This window comes from Mirounga angustirostris, unplaced genomic scaffold (assembly GCF_029215605.1).
Source record: "Mirounga angustirostris isolate CCGP_5_RB_7025 unplaced genomic scaffold, mMirAng1.0.hap1 SCAF_9, whole genome shotgun sequence".
Taxonomy (NCBI): Eukaryota; Metazoa; Chordata; class Mammalia; order Carnivora; family Phocidae; genus Mirounga; species Mirounga angustirostris.
Window position 1 is genome coordinate 100,107,622 of NW_026991717.1, and position 21,176 is coordinate 100,128,797.

The window sequence follows — 21,176 nt, forward strand, 5'->3', positions numbered from 1 at the left end:
CACAATGTGCATTAGTAAAATTAACATAGGATAAAACCTTCACTCCAGTCCCCTAGATCAGTCACTTTATATGGTTAATACTGTTTCCCAAAACTAAGTAGAACAAGCAGCAGAGTTGTTTACTCCTTTTAGATACTTAGCTTTAGGACTCTTCATTTTAATCAAAGGGAAATTGTCCTAAGAAAGCTATTCAACATATCCAGAAACAGAGCCACATTTTTTCTCTTGGCAGCACTCTAAAGATTCGTTCAGAATCATCTTCTGAGCTATAATACTGGTACCAGAGACTCACTGGCTGCTGCTCTGACCACAGATGAGTTTGGTTTCAGCAAAAGAGCTTAAATAATTTGAGACTAACATTAGTAGTTTCCCAAAAGGATGAATATGAGTACTCCTATGAACAATGCTAGACAGGTATCAATATTTTTATCTTTCCCCTTCGAATAGAGTTGTTTTAAAATATTTTTGCTGTCAACATTTCTGTTTTACAATTGTATCATACAACTGATTATTGAGAGATGCACATTTGTGAGTGTTGAATGATATATAAATAAGTAAACTAGATGAATACTTTTAAATACAGACCATTATTTAATTGGGTGGGATAAATCATCACACTGCTATGCCGTAGCCACACCTAAAATGAAAGCTCACACCCCTGCAGGGGATCAGAAGTCATTATTTGCACCATGGCGATAATATTCCATGAACACTGTTCATAAACATATAATTGGAAGAGAAATGTTGTAGCAAGGAAAATATTTTTCTAGTTAAGAATGTATCTACATTTCTATCTCCTTTCTATGCACACATCTGACATATTTTCAAAATATGCTGATTTGGAGAGCAGAGAAGAGCTCTATGAGAGGTATTAGCATGAGTGGTCCTCAGGCCTAAATATACTGAACAGGCTTTAAATGAGACACATACTGCAAACTGCCACGTAATTCACTGCTCTGTGAAAGAACATTATCTGGGGATCTGATCTTGACTGCTAGGTCAGGCAGTTCATGGTATAATCCATGAGGCTTCTCATACGCTTTCATAATACTCGACACATGTCAAAAGTGATTGTCTGGTCATTTCCTATCACTTCCCCTTCCCATGAAAAATAATTCAGACTTCAAACAAATTAGCACTTTGTCCATCGCCTGGGACCCACCCAACTCTCCTCAACCATGGGGCAACTGGACAATACCAGTTAAGCATTGTGAAAATCATCAAACGTCATTAATAGGCTTCTACCTCTACACCTCCTTAGTACTAAAGAGACATATTCCATGATATACTATTATTACTCCATAGAATAACTGCTAAATAGACTACATTTATTATATAAGATTTTTAATTCAGGAGAATCTGTAGTACCATAGCAACAAAGAGTTGTCAGTATAGATACAAACCACAGTGTGGTATATTAATGGTTTCTGGAAGCTGGAAAACTACTCAAGATAAAACAAAGCACATAATAGCAGAAGTAATTGTAACAAGGAAAAAAAAATACCTAAGTAAACAGCTGTCACTGCACAGGGAGCAGGGTGGTAAAGCTGGATGGATTAGGAACCCAGGCTAACTATGCCGCAGCTGGGCTGCAGAAATAACAGAACGCGAGGGCTGCCCAAACCAGATAAACGGGGGCCACAAATTAGATTCTGAGCAAGGAAAAGAGCCAGTAGGATACTGCCTAATGCAAGTACCTTGTTTCTGCTTTCTCCTAGCAAGTGATTTAAGTTCCTAAAATACCAGAAAAGGTAAAGATGGGTAGATATTGTGAGAGCTTCCAGGTACTCAATCTTTTAATCGCTTTCATGCCTGGGAACCAACAACCTACCACTGAGATGGGTAAAGCTCACTGGCAGTCAGTCAGTCACCTTCGAGGAATCAGCTAAGGACTACATATTTAATTTCTGAAGCATAAGAAGGTGGCTTCCACAAATTGCAGCCGGTAAACCCTGCAGAATTTTGAGAATATTCTGGAATACATTATTAAAAGAAGATGTGTTAAAACTTATAAAAGAAAGTAGTGCTTGCTAAGAGACAGCAAAGGCTTGTGAAAATACTTTGACAGGAATGCTAAAGGAACAGCCCAAGAAACCTATCTGGACTTGGCAAGGTCTGTGATGATCAAAAGTACTTGTGAACCAGAAAGAAAAATGAGGAGTGGGTGCTGACATTATTAGGTGGATTAGAAACTGAATGGCTGCTCAAACTCTGAGCACGAATCTTCAGTGCCTAGCAACTGGTCAATAAATAATTTTCTGCATGAACTGACCCAACAGACAGATCCCTCGAGGTGTCCTCCAGACCATAAAATGTAAGGTCTTTAAAGCTTCTCTCATGAAATGGTCTGGCTCTCCTCACTCTTCTGGTTCTACATCCTCTTCTTCAGCACACTCACCCTGTTACTCAATCCCAAGATGTTAACAGCTACTCTCCCAAAGGTGGGGAGGCATTTTCTCACTAGCCGAGAATTCAACAGCATCTAATTCAAGGAGCTCTTAGAGCAGGAGCTCCACAAACTCATCCATAAACTCCCTTGAGCATTATGTGGAATTCCTAGGTATTGGTTTTCTTTCTTTGATCTTTTAAGAAACTTCTGAATCACTTACACTATTTTCAATTGCCTTAACTACTTCATTCCAAATAAAGCACAAGAATTCTTCCCAAAACATGCAAGCCATAATTTACCTACCTTACAAGCAGCAGCAAAAACTCAAATTTAACAAGTCATTTTTCCTTGAAACCTGCTGTTTCAAAAAGGAAAAACAATTTTTTTTAACATTTTAAATGCCACAATAATTTTTTAAATTGGTTAAGAGAAATGATGATGCTGTGCCATCGATGTTTATGAATCCTGTCAAGTGACAACAGAGGGTAATGTGCTTAGCCATTTAAAAATATTCCTTTTTAGATGCAGACATGGTATTTAAAAAAAAAAAAAAAAACAACTACAAACACGCACACATACAATGTCATACTCTACTATTTTTTTTTTGAAATTGACAGTAATATGTCTTCATTATGTATTAAGCAAGTGTAAGAAATAGCTATTTGTAGTCTTTAAAACAATGCACTGAAAATAAGTTAATTTCAGAGTTTTATTGTATTGCACTAAAGGAACAGCAGGACGGTTATACAATGTTCTCTCTCATTCAGTTTTGAAAATCTAAAGTACTTGCAAATTCTTAAGAATACCTTTACCACCAGATTAGAACAGTTAAGTATAATAACCAGTTTCTTTATAAGTGATACCTTACAAATTAAAACACATTTAAAATAGCTTTAAATGCATTCTTCACAAGTAAATCAGCATATATTTTTATATCATGTTCACTTATGCTTAAGAATTAAAGCAAGTATATTACTCTGATGGAAATATGGGAAGTCTCTCATTCATGCAATATACAGGGATAATATTCAAGTTGGAGGGAAAAAAATCCCACTCTTCTTATTTTGTCCATATATAATCACACACATGATAAATGAGGAAACCCATGAAGTTTCCCACAAGTCAGATATATATTTTCAGTTCATCAGAAGCACCTGATATCTACAGCTAATTTATAATTAGATGGCATTTCAATAAAACCAAAATGAGCCCTACAAGTTCCTATATATAACAAAAGCTTCCAATGGACTAAGGATAGTCAATAATTAATGCAATCATTCAAGGGATTATGGCTGTTCCTTAAGGAGTGCAAGTTCAAACCTGTCAACACCAGAGGTAATCATTTTATATTAATTTATACGTAATTCCATTTAAATTCTTTATCCAAGTATAACATATGAAAACAGTCTTTCCACAAGCAAAAAATGTGGAAACATTTAAAAAATAAGGAGTCATTTTTTAAAGTAACTGATCAGATTCCATAGGCTACTCTTGGAAACAGGATCTTGCTGGATAGAATCCCTCCATTTGGTGGCTTTTTGCATGCACTTTGGACCAATTCTTCTGTGTGTTGTTCTAAGAGCTCACCAAAACATAGATCATGCTGAAAAGAAGAAAAAGCCTATTAATTCAAACATTCCTAACTATAAAAACTAAATGCACCAAAAAGTTGAGACTGCTTTACATAGCAAACTGGTTTATGGTATCATGCCACCACAGAGAATGAAAAGACCAATGACCAGTTCACGGTACGATCTCAATTTGCATTTATGGACTTCTGCCTAAGGTAGGACTTGCTTGGCTCAGTGCATGTGCTGTGGTTATTCCCTATTTCTTTTCCAATTTTAACAAGTAGAACAGCACAGCTGAAAGCTTAATAAGGGATCAGAGCTTAGAGAAGCAATCCAAACAGTGCACTGTCCTGGAGTTGTCTAATAATAGCAGCGAGCATCTCCGGAGGGCTCACTTCATGCCAGGCCCTCCACTAGATCTTCTATGTATATGACCTCGCTGAATCCTCCAAGCAGTCCTAGGAGGTGGGTACCATTATTATCCCCATTTTACAGATGGGAATGGTCAATTAAGAAACTTCCCCAATAGAAAAAGGCTCTAGACAACTGCAACGGGTTGAAAAAGGGCACAAATGAGCAAAATAAAAACAATAACCATTTAATTCAGGGCAATTCTACCAGAGTGATGTGGGAAAGGCATGGTTCAAAAGCACAGATCTCTAAATGGAAATACAAAACAAAGGGTTGTGCAAACTCAATAAACAATTCAAAGCAGAAATGAAATGACCTAGTGCCACCATCTCCTGGTGAACATTTTCCCACAACTTTACATCTCCAATTTTATCATTTATTCAATGATTCATGTCTTTCTTTCAACAAGTATGTCTTTTTTTTTTTTTTTTAAATTAAGTAGGCTCCACACTAGCATGGAGCCCAATGTGGGGCTTGAACTCATGACCCTGAGATCGAGACCTGAGCTGAGATCAAGAGTCAGCCACGTAACCGACTGAGCCCCCCAGGCGCCCCTCCACAAATACATCTGAAGTGCCTGCTATATGCCAGCACTGTTCCAGACATTTGTTAAAGAAACTGAAAAAATGAAAGTTAGCAGGAAATGAAAATGACACCTGGCATTTCACTTTTCAGGACTTATTCATTATTTCTGTTTCATAAATGAGCACCTGTAAATGCACTAAAGGATACTCATTTTCACAATTATAACCTCTAAAAGCATAAACATACCTTTTTCATAAATTTCGGTCTAGCACTTCATCGTCTTCCATAATAGAAACTTATATGATACAAAGAGAAATAAGAATATAAACCTACCATCTAATACTTAGCAAGTTTTCAAGTAACAAAAAGGAGAGGGGAATAGAAAGAAGCTGAATGATCACAATTCCATCTTATACAGCCAATCTTCTTCATTGTTTGAAAATCAGGTGGGATGTCTTCTCTGGTTGAATATATGTCAACAAAAGATGAGAAAGTGTATTTATGTAGCTTAAAGAAATATAATTCCACACTTGCGAGGGTCCTTTTCTCATTTTAATGAGAATCTACAGGACACCTAGGGTGGTGGTTCTCAACCAGGGCTGGTTTTTGCTCCACAGGGGGCATTCAGCACCATCCAAAGACATTTTTAGTTTTGGTGACTGGGGGAGAGGAGGTGCTGCTGGTGTCTACTGGGTGGAGGCCAGGGACACTGCTCCACATCCCACAATGCACAGGCGAGCCCCCACAACAAAGATTTATCCAGCCCAAAATGTCAACAGTGCTGAGGTTGAGAAACCCTGACCTGGAGGAATGATAGGAGTCCATCAGGGTACAAAGGCAGAAGAATCGATAACTGCACCATCATATAGGACAGATCTGTTTCTTTCATTCATTCCATTCAGGTCAAGCAAGCCAGAGAATAAAGGGTAGAGCATACAGTTTGTCAAAAATGACAAAAAATTAAACACCATCTCAAGACAGACAGTGAAGCCAAGCAAACGGTTTTTTGCAAACTCACACTTTTTTGCAATCCTCTCAAGGCCATCACTTTGCCATGGAGAATGAGGATTATCCTTCACTGACGCACTGTGTCCGAAAGCTTAGGAAGCAGCACCCCTGCCCAAACCTTCTGCCGCCGACTGCACAGCAGCCGGCTGCCTCTGACAAGTGCCAGTTTATTCCTGTTCAGTGTGCGAGCGTTTGCCGCGTGCACAGCGCCGTCACCGGTCACCACCATTCGAGACACTGAGTTATTCTTCAAGTGGACTTTAAGGTGTTAAGACCATAATGCCTACAAACTTCTTCAGAAGGAAAATGAAACCACATATTCATTTGATTTTTTAAACTTACCCGTATAGGTAGTAAAAAAATGCTAGAAGATAAAAAGCTAATTTGCACCAGCCTTCTTTCTGACAATACGCTAAAATGTCTGCATTCATGATGGTCGTAGGGTCATAGAGTCCTGGTCCACTCATCACTGGTCTACTCATATACCTGTAATAAACACAGTCGATTAGCCACTCCAAAAAGGAAGACAACCTTTGAGACAGGAAGGAGGGGTTTTCTTCCCAAGTAACATTTGTTGCAATGAGAGGTGGTCCACACAGGGAAGCGTGATTTTAGTTCTAGGGTGGAGTTCTTTCCTCTTATCATCTTAATTTCAAAACAAGAGCTCCTATATGAGACCAGGACAGTTAAACAAGTCCTATCTGGTCTCCCCAACAACTTCATAAATACAAGAAAAAGAAAAATAACTGTAAAAAGGAAGTACGATTTTCTTTTAACTTTTTAACATAATTTTAGGCTTACGGAAGGGTGCAAGAACACTTCACCAAAATATTCCAAATGCTCACATTAACCACACAGCTTTACCCTTCTCTTTTTTGTTTTAGCTCCAAACACGCATTTTTTACAAAACAATTCAGACTCAGTTACAGATGTCATACCACTTGACACCTAAACACTTAAGTATATTTCCTAAAATCAAGAGCAGTGAGGAGGGGCGCCTGGGTGGCTCAGTTGTTAAGTGTCTGCCTTCAGCTCAGGTCAGGATCCCATGGTCCTGGGATTGAGCTCCTCATAGGCTCCCTGCTCCGCGGGAAGCCTGCTTCTCCCTCTCCCACTCCCCCTGCTTGTGTTCCCTCTCTAGCTGTCTCTCTCTCTGTCAAATAAATAAATAAAATCTTTAAAAAAAAAAAAAAAGAGCAATGAGGATTTTAACATTCCTATTTAAAAAAAAAAAAACACCTCTAACTCTATTATATAGATCAGACATAACTTTTAAAAGTTATGAAATATGAATATATTTTATAAACAACCAAATTTAAAATCATAAAATAAACATGGAGAAAGAAGTTAGATACACTGTACATTTTGATTTATGTGAAGTTCAAACATGGGCAAAACTAATCCAAGTTGACAGAGGTCACTGCTGTCCCAGGGAGGTGCAGGGGTAACTGACAGGGATGGGGCTTCAGACTTACGCACATTATTGTATGTAAATTAAACCTCACTTTTTGAAAAACACTTTTAAAGAGTAACAAAGTAAGCGCCCTAAAAGGTACGGAAGCAGTGATTTGTTCATCTACTTGATTTTTAAAATACATGCCAACCAATTTTCAGTTTTCATTTAGGTGACTAGCATGCAAGATAACTGTATCAACCATAGTATAATTAAAATATAATTAGGAAAAGTATTAGAAATATATCTAAATATTACCTCCAAATATGATATGCCAAGAGGGGCATATTGAGACCCAGTGTAAGCCACTCGGCTGCACAAAGAAACATGACACAGAAGAAAGCATGGATGAGGTACTCTGGAAGTACAAGCTGGAAGAAAGATACAAGTCAGTTAGCAAAATGCCTTGGCAGTAAGTCAAATGCTAATTTGGAAAGCAGGTGGCAACCAAGTTTCCATAATGAAAAAAAGTTACTGTTTTCTTAGAATTGGGCACAAACGATGCTACTGAGGTCTGTTTCCGTATTTAACTTTTTACCAAAAGCAGAATTACAAGCAAACTGACCAGATGATATAGCTTGCTCTAAAAGAATAAATAGAACTTAAAATTTAAAACTCAAATTCTTACAGTAACAGGTTAAAATATATAAAGTTACCACCCAGACGGTTCAGTTATTTGCTGATCGCTTGGAATACTTTTTCTTTCCACCATTCAGTAATGATAAAAATACAAAAATAAGGTATCTGATCACATGCAACATGATATAAAAAAAATCCACAAAAACAAAACTCCCGTTTAGAAACTTCACACATTAGTGTTTTAAAGCTTTTAACAGAAACTGGGAATGCTATATAAACAATATTTAGCAAACACACATCACATTACCACAAAAGTAATTTTTCAATGGAAAGCCAAAAGCCAATAATCTCAGCACAGTCAGGGGGGAAAGAACACAGATGCAAACGATGTGCATTCTGCAATGTAGGAGGGAAAAGACAGTTCTGAACCATAAAATTGGAATTTTCGTGGTTCCTGAGCTCTGATTCTTACATGGCCTTCCTGTTTCTTTAAGCCTGCTTTCCAATGAACTACACAGACACAGCAGACCAGGAGAAGCTCAGAACTCAAAAACAAAATGATTTTTTTGACTGTAGGTGGTACTAAATGAGAAAAATTATTTGAAGCAAAATGCTTTTTATAAGATGACCAAGAGTTCATGCTTTAATTATCTTTTTCATCCTAAAGACTTCAGCCTAATGACTGTTAAATGAAAGTCCCAAACTTTTCATTGCAAGTTTCAGCTAAATAACTTCCTACAAGTCACAGATGCAAAGCCAGCTTCTCAAATGTCTGCATCAGATCAAAGTAAAATTATATGAATCCTCAGTATCATCAGATCACTCCTGAGAGAAAACCATTGCTGTAGAAATAACAATTGTACTACATATTCAAGCCCACTTTCTAATACTCCCAAATCACTTTTTCCATTTCAAAGCTGTAAAGCAAAGTTTTTTTAATGAATATTTTAAATGAAATCCCAGTAAAACCAACTAATCTACATGACTAACCAGTATCTTCTACAAACTTAAGCAATATAATAAATAACAAAAGATAAACTCTGCATATGTATATAAACTTGTAAATAGCACGAACCATTAAGCCACACCATTTAATTAAGATCAAAATCAAACATCTGCAAGAAAACAAGAAAATGTCCACAGGAAGTCCTTGAAACACAAGGACTGCAACCAGGACAAACCAAGAAAAATAGATATTGTATTAGGAGTTCCACTAGAGCTGTTTATAATGCTAGTTTAAATTACAGGATTTTTCCTTACAGTGTAAGTCTATTTCAGCTCTCTAAAGCAAAGTGATATCTAACAATATAAATCATCATCCACGTTTTCATCCTACACTTCCAGACTGAGATATGGGGAGAAAATGACTTTGAAAGCACAATACCTACTGTTCTTAAACAATATGCTTTAGTAAGAGTGAGACTACAGATAATCTGCAACCCTTCCGGTTCTAATATGAAACACATGCCACACTCCCTTCTCCTCAAAAAAGTCCAGAAACTTTTATAATGCATCTCTTATAAAAACCAGTCCATTCCAATCATTGTTTAATGGTGAAATTTCCCCGTAAGTGGCACAAAAATTAATTCCATTTAGGAACCAATGTTTACACAAAAGCTAGTAGCCAAAAAAATTCCTCATGCAAATATGGCTGAAATGATAGTACTTAACATGCAAATCGTAATATTCTCTAGTTAAGGTTCACATTTTAAAAAATAATATTTGTCTTCCCCCATACTTTGGCAGAATTGTCAAAACAAATTTTAAATAGGGAAAACTGTCAGATGCACTGCTAGTAAGCCAATTATCGGCACCCTATCCAAACGCAACATGTGCTGATATAAAACTTCCTTCCAATCTATGCAGCATTAGGAGGTCCCAAGCACATGTCTTTTTTAAGTGAGAATTTCCTTCCATGAAGAAGAGTCAGAAATCACACATTAAATGTAAAAATGAAATTAGTCCCTCTTAAATTTACGGTAAATTAGGGAAATACCAAAGCTTGAGTGTAAAAATCCAGCTGTCTGGGTTCAAATGCTGGTTCTACCTTAGCTATGTGACCTTGTTGGTAAAGTGCTTCAACCTTGCTAAGCCTCAGCCTATTCTCCTATTCATGAGAATATCAATATACCTACCCTTTAGGCAGGTCATGAGCACTGAATGAAAAAGCCCAAGTAAAGATGCTTAGCACAGAGCCTGGTGCCCAGAAAAGCCCTCATCTGATTTCAGCTCTTATCATCCTCATCCTCATTTGGTTATTTGAAGTAATGAAAAGCCAAAGAAGATAGAGTACTATTAATGAACAACTGTCAAAAAAAGAAATTTCGGTTTCTTAATCTCTTGGTAACAATTAGTTTCAACGGTAGGTTAAGATATTTTACAATCAACAGTATTACTTTCCAACAAGAAAGCAGATTCGTCACCTATTTTGTTTCGTAAGAGCAGAGAAACAGCTAGTAAGTTAATACTTTTAATTGTACCTACATCAAGTCTCACTGTAGCAGTTCTTTGAAGACAAACTAGAAATCTATCCCATCGCTCATATTTATCGAGGAAACAATGATAAAGTAGCAAACGCGCTTTATAGACCCTTTTCCAAATAAAATCCCTCTGGCGTGCTAGTGCCTTACAGTTTTACACAACTAAAGCCTACACAAGTTCTCATCTTAAGTAATTTTTAAAGATGAATTATTGTATTGTATTGTTTGGAGACATACCCACTGCTTTCTTACAAACCTTTCAGCTTCTGACCAATTAGGCAAAATCAAACCTACAGACGAAAGGAGAATCTTCCTAAATGAGTAAACTAAATATATATATATTTTTTACTTCATTTATCTGCAACCCTTCCGGTTCTAATATGAAACACATGCCACACTCCCTTCTCCTCAAAAAAGTCCAGAAACTTCTATAATGCATCTCTTATAAAAACCAGTCCATTCCAATCATTGTTTAAGGGTGAAATCCCCTAAGCACAATGGAGCCACATTATAACTAAATCCATCCGAGCTCAGAACTTAGTGTAAGACAAGTCTGTCTTAGAAATTTATTATATTAGAAATAACTATGTAGACATTTGTATACAAATTGTTATCCACAAAATTCTGGCAGCGTGAGTCCAAAGGTCTGCACCAGTGCAAGATTCCAGAACCTAAGGAAAGAGCTATCATCGAGAAGGTTCTGAATAAACATCAGCTGAAAGAGTGAATAATTAATTCCAGAATAGACATAACCAAAGATAAAAGCAGACATGGTACTGAAGACTCCACTTCCAGACTACCTCCCAATAAGTCACAACAGAAGAACCTTCTTACCATCTATTAAAGTCATTTTATGTTAACTAACTTTCAAACACTGCTCCAAATAATTTAATATAGAAGCGCCTATGGCTCTAACATTTTTAAAAATGCATAAGCATTTAACAGCTTTCCCTACTTGACTGGGCCAGCAAGCAAACATTTGCATAAAATGCGAAATTTCATGAAATCATAAACCTCAACAGGCACATGAACGAGGACACCGAACAGAACATTTTACAAATACAAATGCCCTAACCCTCCCCATGAAATGAATGTAGCATTAAAACATTAAACTAAAAAGCAGTACACACCTTTAATGCAATTTTGACTCTTTTAATCTTTTTGACCTTTTCAACTGTCTTTGGCCGACAATGTAAAAAGCAGATTGGAAGAATGTTAGTATGACAGCTGACAAGATCACTGGCAGATTAATAATAGTCAGAATAGTCAAGCAGGAAAAAGAATATTTTTGTAAATTCTGCCTACTTCAAAAATACAAATATATCATGCTACTGAGAATATTGGCCATTTTCAAAATAAGTTAAAAGCAAAAAGTTTAAAAATCTAAAGAAAAATCCTATATTATAACTTACAGGATTCAGGGTATTACACTGGTCTATAGGATTCTTGTAATCAGTCTTCAGTTCATCAAATGCTATAATCTAAAATAAAATTAAAATCAGTTAGGACCTTTAATAAAAAGCAGCAACAAACCTGCCCCATCATCAAATGACAATTGAATAAAGCTAATAAAACAAAAGCAAAAGTATACCAATACTGCATGTACCCATTTATAGTAAATTCACTATGTACTAATAAATCACCAGAATCAGATTTAAAGAACTGAGAACATGTTTATACTAATGTCATTTAAATGAGCTGGTATCACTGTGATAAATATCTTCAGTTTTCAATTTTTCAGTGCCTCTGTTCAAGCCATTTTCTCTTCTTGAAATGATCTTTTCTATCTATCAAAACTTTTCACCCTAAAAACCCTCTTCCTACGTCAACTCCTCTCTGTAGGTTTCCCTGACTGCCTGGGGCAGAAATGATTGCCTACCTGTCTAGTAGCCACAGAGCACAGGGCTTTACAGTGCTACCAACAGGGCATTTCTCACACTGGGGTATCTGTGTACAGGTTTGTGTGCCCCTCACGGTGAGGTATTTTTAATCATCTGTGCATGCCCTGCCCCTGGCACACGATTCAGTGGGACAATAGAGATGGACTCATGCACTTCAGTTTGTTCCCATTGTGCCCAAACACATACATTTCAAAGTCCTGCTTCAATAGGGAAATACAAGAAATGGCCTCAGCATAGAGGAACACCAAATGACTATTAAATTTCACGGCCAGGACCTCCACATAGAGTAGCACCCTTCCTGCGTGGGACAAAAGGCCAAGGTGGAAGCTCAAAGCCAGGCTGTGCTCCTGCTGCCAAGCACCCTGCCATGGACTCTACACCAGGCTCTGCACTGAGGGGCCGCATCTGTGTAGGAGGGAGGATTTTTCTGATTCTTCTGCCCCAAGAGGCATCTTGTTCTTTTTTTTTTTTTTTTTTTTTTTTTTTTGCGAGAGAGAGAATGAGAGACAGAGAGCATGAGAGGGAGGAGGGTCAGAGGGAGAAGCAGACTCCCCGCTAAGCAGGGAGCCCGATGCAGGACTCGATCCCGGGACTCCAGGATCATGACCTGAGCCGAAGGCAGTCGCTTAACCAACTGAGCCACCCAGGCGCCCGAGGCATCTTGATCTAATGCACCTAAAGGCATCAGGTAAGCAAGAGCAGCCCTGTTCAAGGCCCCGATAAAAGTGATCAGTCTAACCTCCTTTTGTGTCCTATGCATAGCCCTACACTTGTGGGTGGTTTCATGAGGTCACCAAACAAAACTGAAGAAGGGTAACCCAGGTAAGACCAGCTTCTCACGGTATGAGGAGTCAAACAGTTATAAATGTGGTAAGGGGAGAAAGATCTCATCCACTTAGGAAATATATGACAAGAATGTTTCTGTCTACACTCTGGAGAAATGTGGCTGTAACACTTAGGGTCACTTAACACAGAACTTCAAAGTCAAAATGTACTAAAAATCAAAACAAGGGCAATACCCCATTCTGTGGTATTAAGTCAGATGTCAAAATAAGAAGCCAAAGGCACCAAGTTTATAGGAGAGTTATTTTAGTTGCTGTCACTGGTCATCCAGGAGATAAGAGAACTCAATGTGCCTTTCCTCTGGTGGGTTAGGAGTAGTATCTTTGTATGTGAGACCGTGTTACTCAGTATTACCGGTAATCGGGGCACCTGGGTGGCTCAGATGGTTAAGCGTCTGCCTTCAGCTCAGGTCATGATCCCAGGGTCCTGGGATCGAGCCCCGCATCGGGCTCTCTGCTTGGCGGGGAACCTGCTTCTCCCTCTCCCTCTACTGTTCCCCCTGCTTGTGCTCTCTCACTCTATCAAATAAATAAATAAAATCTTAAAAAAAAAAAATATTACCAGTAATCAGTGGAGTTCTATCTTTCTAGCTTTTACTATGCTGGTTTATTTCCCTGTTAAAGTTCCTCACTTCATAAAAAGATGGGTTGTTCTTTTTTTTTAATTTCTAGAATTCTACAAAATCAACCAACCAGACCAAATAAAAATTCTAACTAAAACAGGAATAGAAGAAAATCATTCGACATTAAGATGTAAACTCCATGACAGCAAAGATTTTTGCTGTGCTCACTGCTATGTCCCTGGCTCATACTTAAATGTTCAATCAATATTTAGTGAATGAAAGCCTAGCTTAAAAAGAATACAGAACTCACCAATAGGCATTGCCTTTGCTAATGAAACCTAACACATATAAATGTTAAAAATGTTAAAAATAGGGCGCCTGGGTGGCTCAGTTGGTTAAGCATCTGCCTTCGGCTCAGGTCATGATCCCAGGATCCTGGGAACGAGCCGCATCAGGCTCCCTGCTCAGCGGGAAGCCTGCTTCTCCCTCTCCCACTCCCCCTGCTTGTGTTCCCTCTCTCGGTGTATTTCTCTGTCAAATAAGTAAATAAAATCTTTAAAAAAAAAAAAAAAAGTTAAAAATATAAACATACAACTAGAAGATACTAATTTCTGATTACTTAATGGATATTATTAATCAAATACCTGACATTTGCTGTGTGATATATCCCCAATGCATCTTAGTAATAAAGTTCAAAATAAGGACTGTCGTTGCAAATTAAATTACTTGCCTATAACAAGATCCAATTTAATAGCGAGTATAAAACTTATGTTTTAAAACTAACTCTTTTGACTGGACATTTTCTTCAGGTGATTTCAAGGGATCTTTTAATGAGTATGTTACTGCATGAGCTTCTGTTTGAAATGTTATAAGCTGGAGTTTTCAAACTCTTCTGAAAAGATTAACCTACTGGCTTTTGTATCTTTTGTGACTGTGCGTCTAGACAAAGACGTTCACAAAATTTCCAACAGAGTGCAAAAACAAAACAGATATATCCCTAAAGGTATCAAACTATGCAATTCAGGATACATTCAAATTTGACGCATGGCTTTAGGGAATGACTTCTGTTCAAACAAACCTATGCTCCCATCTCTACTCTCCACAGAGTATCAATCACATGAATTAGTACTAAACTGACAGATGTAACCAACAGCACAAAAAATATCCTCCATAAAACGATTAATGTAAACAGGATTCTTTGAATTTCTACTTCAAATTTCCAAGTGAATCTTCTGATACTTAAACTACCTAAGAAAATAAACTGAAGGTTATGTGGTTAATAGAAAAATTAAAATTATATACTTTAGAATTTTCAATTTGTTCCCAAAGGATGCATAATCCTCTGAACTACGAATAAATCCCCAAGGATAAAAGCTCGCCACTAATCTGTGGAGTACAAATGAATTTTTAAAAATTCTATAATAGGACTTAAAATTACCTACTTCACCCAATACATTCTCATTTCAACGCTGAAACTAAGTTACCCATTTTTTTATTTTTTTTAAGATTTTATTTATTTATTTGAGAGGGAGGGAGAGAGAGAGAATAAGCAGAGTAAGGGGCAGAGGGAGAAGCAGACTCCCCCCTGGGCAGGGAGCCCCATTCCGGACTGGATCCCAGAACCCTGGGATCATGACCTGAGCAGAAGGCATACGCTTCACCAACGGAGCCACCCAGGCGCCCCAAATTACCCATTTTTATTTTTAATGCAGTTCAGATTTTCCTTAAGCCAAACAACCTGGTTCAAAATGTAAACAAGGCCCTCCACAGCTTTCTTTCTTAGAATCCTCATCATTTCAAAAAACAAAAACTACCCATCAAGCAGGAAGTGACTTAAATCTGTTTTCTACAAATGGAAGGGAGCCACACATTTCACTTCCACCACTGAAATGTGGAGCTAGTTTGCATTCCAGATTATCTTTATTTATTGTTCTTCCACCAAAGAGCCTAAAGTGCTCTTAATTTATTGGTTCTTACTGACAAGTATTTTGAGAGAGCAGTTACTGAACAGCCTACCTAAGCATTCCCCACTATAGAGCAGTTAGGTTCTAAAATAATTATGAACATCATCACACTCCTTATCAAAAGAGAATAATTTGTGGTATTCTACTTATGAGATTTTTTTTTTTTTAACACAAGACACTGCTGCCATTTAAATCACTCTGCCAGGCTATGCTCCATAAGAAATCCTTGTTATTGGCATGATGAAACCTGACTTAAAATTTACATGAATGAACATGTCCAATCATTCAAAAGAGGACTGATATTCCAGAAGGCACTAGAAGAATATGAGGAGGGCAGAAGCAAATATAAGATACATTTTTAATGAATGCTGACTTCAGAAGGCTGCTTATTTTGTGCTAGAGAAACAAGAATCCTTAAAAATCTGTTGTAGAACTGTCATGAGGAACTTACTTGTTCCTTACAGTAGCCAGTAAGGATGTGCTTCTATCCTGCAGCAAGATGTGAGTAAAAGAAAAAAAGAAAGAAAAACTGCCCTAGGGAAGTTTAAGATTTGTGAGCATTTTCGAAGTCAAATTAAAACTACCTCCATTAAATCCAGCTACCCTGAATACAGAGGTGGCTAGGAAGAGTGTCTCTTGAGAAACTCTGGCGGTCAAAGTATGATTTAGGGGAAAAGTTCGGAGATGCAGTCAACAAAGTGATCACTCCAATCTGCATCAAAGTTCACAAGGAAACAATCTGAAAAAAAGGGGGGGCATTCTACTCGAAGAGCGCCCAAAAGTGCTGAAAATAGAGCTGGAAATTCATCTAAAGTAGGCTATACGATCTCATTTGGGCCATACTCCCGCGGAAACCCGAAAAGAAAGACAATGTGATTAAATAATAGTAATTCGGTAAACTTCATTGCCGCTAAGCACGCAGCATGCCTCCGTGCGCCCTTGACATCCTCCCCGGGGATGCAGGGATGCGGGGATGCCGAGCCCCGGGCCGGCCAAGATCCACGCCAGCGAAGCGCTGTCCCGCAGGGCCCCACAGGACCGCGGCCGCCCCACCCATCCAGGGAGGAGTAGCGGCGCGCGCGGCCTGCGAGGGGACACAGCGGGCGCATCCATCGGGCCACCGCAGCCTGGACCTGCAGCCCCCGGCCCGCAGACGGAGGGCTCTCAGAGCGCTCGCCGCGCGGCCTGCCCCGCTTCGGCCCCATCCCCCGGCGCGCGGACCTCCGGGGGCCGTCGCCGCCCGGACCGCAGACGCGGGGCGAGAAGAAGCTGCGCCGCCTCCTCGCCCTTCTTCCCCCGGCCCCGGCTACTCACGTGCCAGATGGCGAAGAAGATGAGCGCGGCGGTGAGCAGCAGCGCCAGCATGTAGCAGAAGGCCGCGAACGTGAACGCCATGGCCGGGAAGGAGGAGCAGGCAGCGGCGCCGGTGCCAGCGGAGAAAGGCGGCGCAGGGCCCTCTGGGTAAAACCATTCACTTCCCCCGGCCTCAGCCACGACCGCCGCCGCCGCTGCAGCCGCCGCCGCCGCGGCGCCCGCCCTCTCTGCGCGCCTGCGCACCAGCCGAGATGCGCCGGCGCCCTCTGAAGGCTGAAGCCTACGACGCGCCTATATTGTCCGCGCCGCAGATTGACTTAGTTTTCTTTCCTTCCCTCGTTCGTTTTTTGAACAAATAGTTATTGAATGAGTGCCTAGTATATTTCAGGCGCTGTGCTTCCCCTTTGAGATACGAAGATGAGAAACATAGTACTTGCGCTGAAAAAACTTAGTATAGTGCCGGAAACGAACACTTAAATAAATCATTACGGTATTATAACCCTGTTAACGGAAGTCTGCGGCTCGTGATGAAAGGTCAGAGAAGGGCATCCATCCCGTTCTGCAGCGTTCAGAGCAGGATTCCTGGAGTATCTGTTTCTTAAACTGAGGCGTTATGTGATGAGTAGAAGTCCAGGCAAAGAGAAGGTAGAACCAGAGCTCCTAAGAGAGGGTTCAGCTTGAGCAAAGACACAGAGATGGAAGGAAGGAAGGAAGGAGGGAAGGAGGGAGGAAGGAGGGAAGGAAGGAAGGAAGAAAAAAGCTCAGTGTCTCAGGTGAAATCACCAGCAGTTCTAAATTAACGGAACCTAGCACAAAACAGTTTTGAGAGTTCGGGGTTAGCGGGGGTTCAGATCACAGAGTATCTTACAAGCTTGGTTTTGTTCTTATGTTGGTTGTGACCCACAAAATTGATTCACCACCTGCTAACTGATCGCTGCTGATGGAAGTGGAAATCATTGAAGGACTTAAGCAAGAGAGGGACATATTTAGATTTGCATTAAAGATCATTCACCTTAGCAAATTGTATAGAGAGGGGTTTAGAAGTGGAGTCTATCCAGTGCTGTCCAACAAAACTTGTAGCAATAGTGGAAATTTTCTTTTTCTGCACTGTTCAAAACAGTAGCCACTAGCCACATGTGGCTATTGAGCACTCTCAATGTGGCTAGTATGATTATGGAATTGAACGTTAAATTTTGCTTATTTTCATTAATTAAAATGTAAGTAGCCACGTGTAGCTAGTGGCTACTGTCTTAGTGCAGGTCTATACCACCAAGGTTATATGGCACCCGTGTGCAAATCACAAAGGTATTCTCTCCAGATAAACGAAGTCCACACTAGGGCATAGGAATGCAGGCTGTGTGTGCAGTGTGCAAACTGCCCAACTGTGCACTATGATCCTGAATAGAGGAGTGCAAGAGCAGCAGGAAGGAGCCCTCAGCAATCGTCCCAGCAGAAGCTGGGCTCTGACCAAAGCAACAAAAACCAGGAGAGAAAGGAATGAACAGATTTGATAGTATTTGAGAGATAAGCTCAGCAGGACTTGATTGATTGGATGCAGTGGTTAGAGAAAGGAAGGCCTACAGGCCACAGAAGCTTAGCAAAATACAATTTGGGGCAATATTTGTCCAAGAGAGTTCATCATCTAATGAGGGGTAGATGCAGTTTCCTGGTGTCAGGGAAAAGTTTTCGGGGAATTGTCTAAGCCAGACCATGAGATGCAGCCTGGTTCTTATAAATAAATTCCGTCTACACTTTGGGAAGTGATGGTTCATCACCAAGAACCTCCAGGTCCTCCTACCTTTTAGCAACAAGCTACTCTCCTGATTCACTTGAAATGTAGCTTTCCCTTACCTGGTAACTATGTCTAGCACCTTACTATGCAAAATGGAATTGCCTCCCAAGAACACATCCTTGGTTCTGGAAGGGACATCCCGCACTTCACCTGAGGAGTTGGAGAGACTTGGCAAGAGAAATTTTTTCTGCTCCAACCCCCCTTAACCCTTAACTGCTGTTATATTATAAAACCCAAGCCCCTCCACTTCATTCAAGGGTAGCATTTTAGGTATTTCAATGAGGGTTTATTGAGCACCCATTCTATATCGTGTGGAATACTGATTTGCTCAGAAGCTGGGGCAGTATGAAGCCCTTTCGTATTTTACCAGAACACATAGGTAAATTGTAGACCTGCATTGTCTAGTAGAGGAGACCTGTAGTCACATGGCTATTTAAATTTAAATTGATAAAATTAGGGGCACCTGGATGGCTCAGTCGTTAAGTGTCTGCCTTCAGCTCAGGTCATGATCCCAGGGTCCTGGGATTGAGCCCTGCATCGGGCTCCTTGCTCCGCGGGGAGCCTGCTTCTCCCTCTCCCACTCCCCTTGCTTGTGTTCCCTGTCTCGCTGTGTCTCTCACTGTCAAATAAATAAATAAAATCTTTAAAATAAATAAATAAATTTAAATTGATAAAATTAAATAAAACTAAAAATTCAGTTCCTCAGCTATACTAGCCATATTTCAAACGCTCAATAGCCTCATGTGGCTGGTGGCTTCTGTGGTGAACAATGTAGATATAGAACATTTCCATCATTGCGGAAAGTACTGTTCGCACTGCTTTAGACAGTATTACACCGCTGTAATCAGTTAAAGAATACACCCATTTTAATGAGGGCAAAGGGCTAATTAGATCAACCAACTATAGGCAAGGCAGTTGGTGAGGAAGATAATGGGTTTACTTGACATTTTGGAGAACCCTTACAAGCAGCGAGTAATCTATACCATCCTCATTCAATCAATTCTCAGTATTCTTTGGAAGTTCCATCAACCCTTTCACCTCGTGGGAGTAATTTTGTAGTACATACTGAATTAAGTTCCTACTTCTACTTGTATATATGGCTGGGGCTGGATGATATTGCAAAGAAATATTAATCTTATGTTCTCTTTCTCTCTCTCTCTCCTGCACCCCCCTTCTCCCACTCAGATTTCCTTTGTTCAGCTTGTCTTTTCCATCAGTTTGCTCCCACTCCACCCACACTGCCCATGCCCCCAACCCAAAAGGCTAGGCACAGGTCAGCCACTGGAGAATTAGAAAACAAAACCTAGAAATACAAAGCATGCAGTCTTAGAATGGGACCCAAAGAGTTCAGATACACACCTGAAAGAAATTTCCAGCCCCCTAGACTAGATAAAGAAAGCCAGTAGTGGGAAGGGGGGAGGGGAGGTGCTGAGTGGTTAAGAGAATGTGAGCTCAAGATATCTCCAAGCCCCCACACTAACAAGCTCAGCCATGCCAATCTCCAGGGAATAGCCTGGCCTCCCCCCTGAGCTTAGCTTTCTTTTTCACTGTGTCTGTTGAGAACTGCCAGAAAGCAGCAGGCCATCTTCATACATCCATCATCCAAGGGTAGTCATGTTTGCCACTCTGCTCAGCACCCCATCCAGCCCATGCCAGGGAGACAGTCCTCTTTCTATGGCCAAGGAAACTTATAAACCGCACACACACCCCCATGGGGAGCGGTAAGTAGGAAACTTAAAGACATGGTGGTAACATAAAAGGGAAAGCTCCTAGACGATCATGAATTTGCACTTAACCAAGTTGAGCTCTCCCACAGATGTGGAATAATAGGTGATCTGTAATCCTAGTTACATAGATCATATGGTGCCCATGACGCTTTGGGAGGATCTGAGCCCTGGCCTTGAGTAATGAAGCACTTCCAAGAGGATAGAACCCTGAGCACAGAAAATTGTGGGCCAGCAGTTCCCCATCTTCCAGAAGAGGTTTGCACATTTGAAGGAAAAGCCATTTCACCTGGGGGTTGTGTGTGGCACTTGGATCTGGACATTGACATGGGCCTTGGAAAGAATAGCTATGGAGCTGGGAAGAATGGGAGGTGTAGCAGGTAGTATTGGTTGCCCCCAAAGCCACCCAACTTCTTTCTTGTTGGCGGAACTCGAGGTTTGTCCGGGGTTCATGGTCCCCATGCCATGTGCTTAGAGGAGGAGCCCTTCTCAGCCCAAGGTTTTGGGAAAAGGCAGCTCCTATCCCTCCAGAGTGAGGTCTGACTCCCAATTGCTTTCCGTATAGAGCAGAGCTGATGGCTATTGGTGTTTTTTTTTTGTTCACTATACACATTTCTTTTTTTTTTAAGATTTTATTTATTCATTTGACACACAGAGAGA

General features: G+C 40.0%; 1 protein-coding gene across 1 annotated transcript; it reads right to left on the reverse strand.

Annotated features, from left to right (window-relative positions):
• Positions 1-3,084: 3,084 nt before the first annotated feature.
• Positions 3,085-17,215, reverse strand: CNIH1 (cornichon family member 1). The gene is made up of 5 exons (XM_045900894.3): positions 17,001-17,215; positions 11,829-11,897; positions 7,616-7,728; positions 6,247-6,390; positions 3,085-3,992 (listed from the first exon to the last, which is right to left on the reverse strand). Exons 1-5 carry the CDS (start codon positions 17,079-17,081, stop codon positions 3,965-3,967), a joined length of 435 nt encoding a protein of 144 aa, XP_045756850.1. The 5' UTR covers positions 17,082-17,215; the 3' UTR covers positions 3,085-3,964.
• Positions 17,216-21,176: the final 3,961 nt, after the last annotated feature.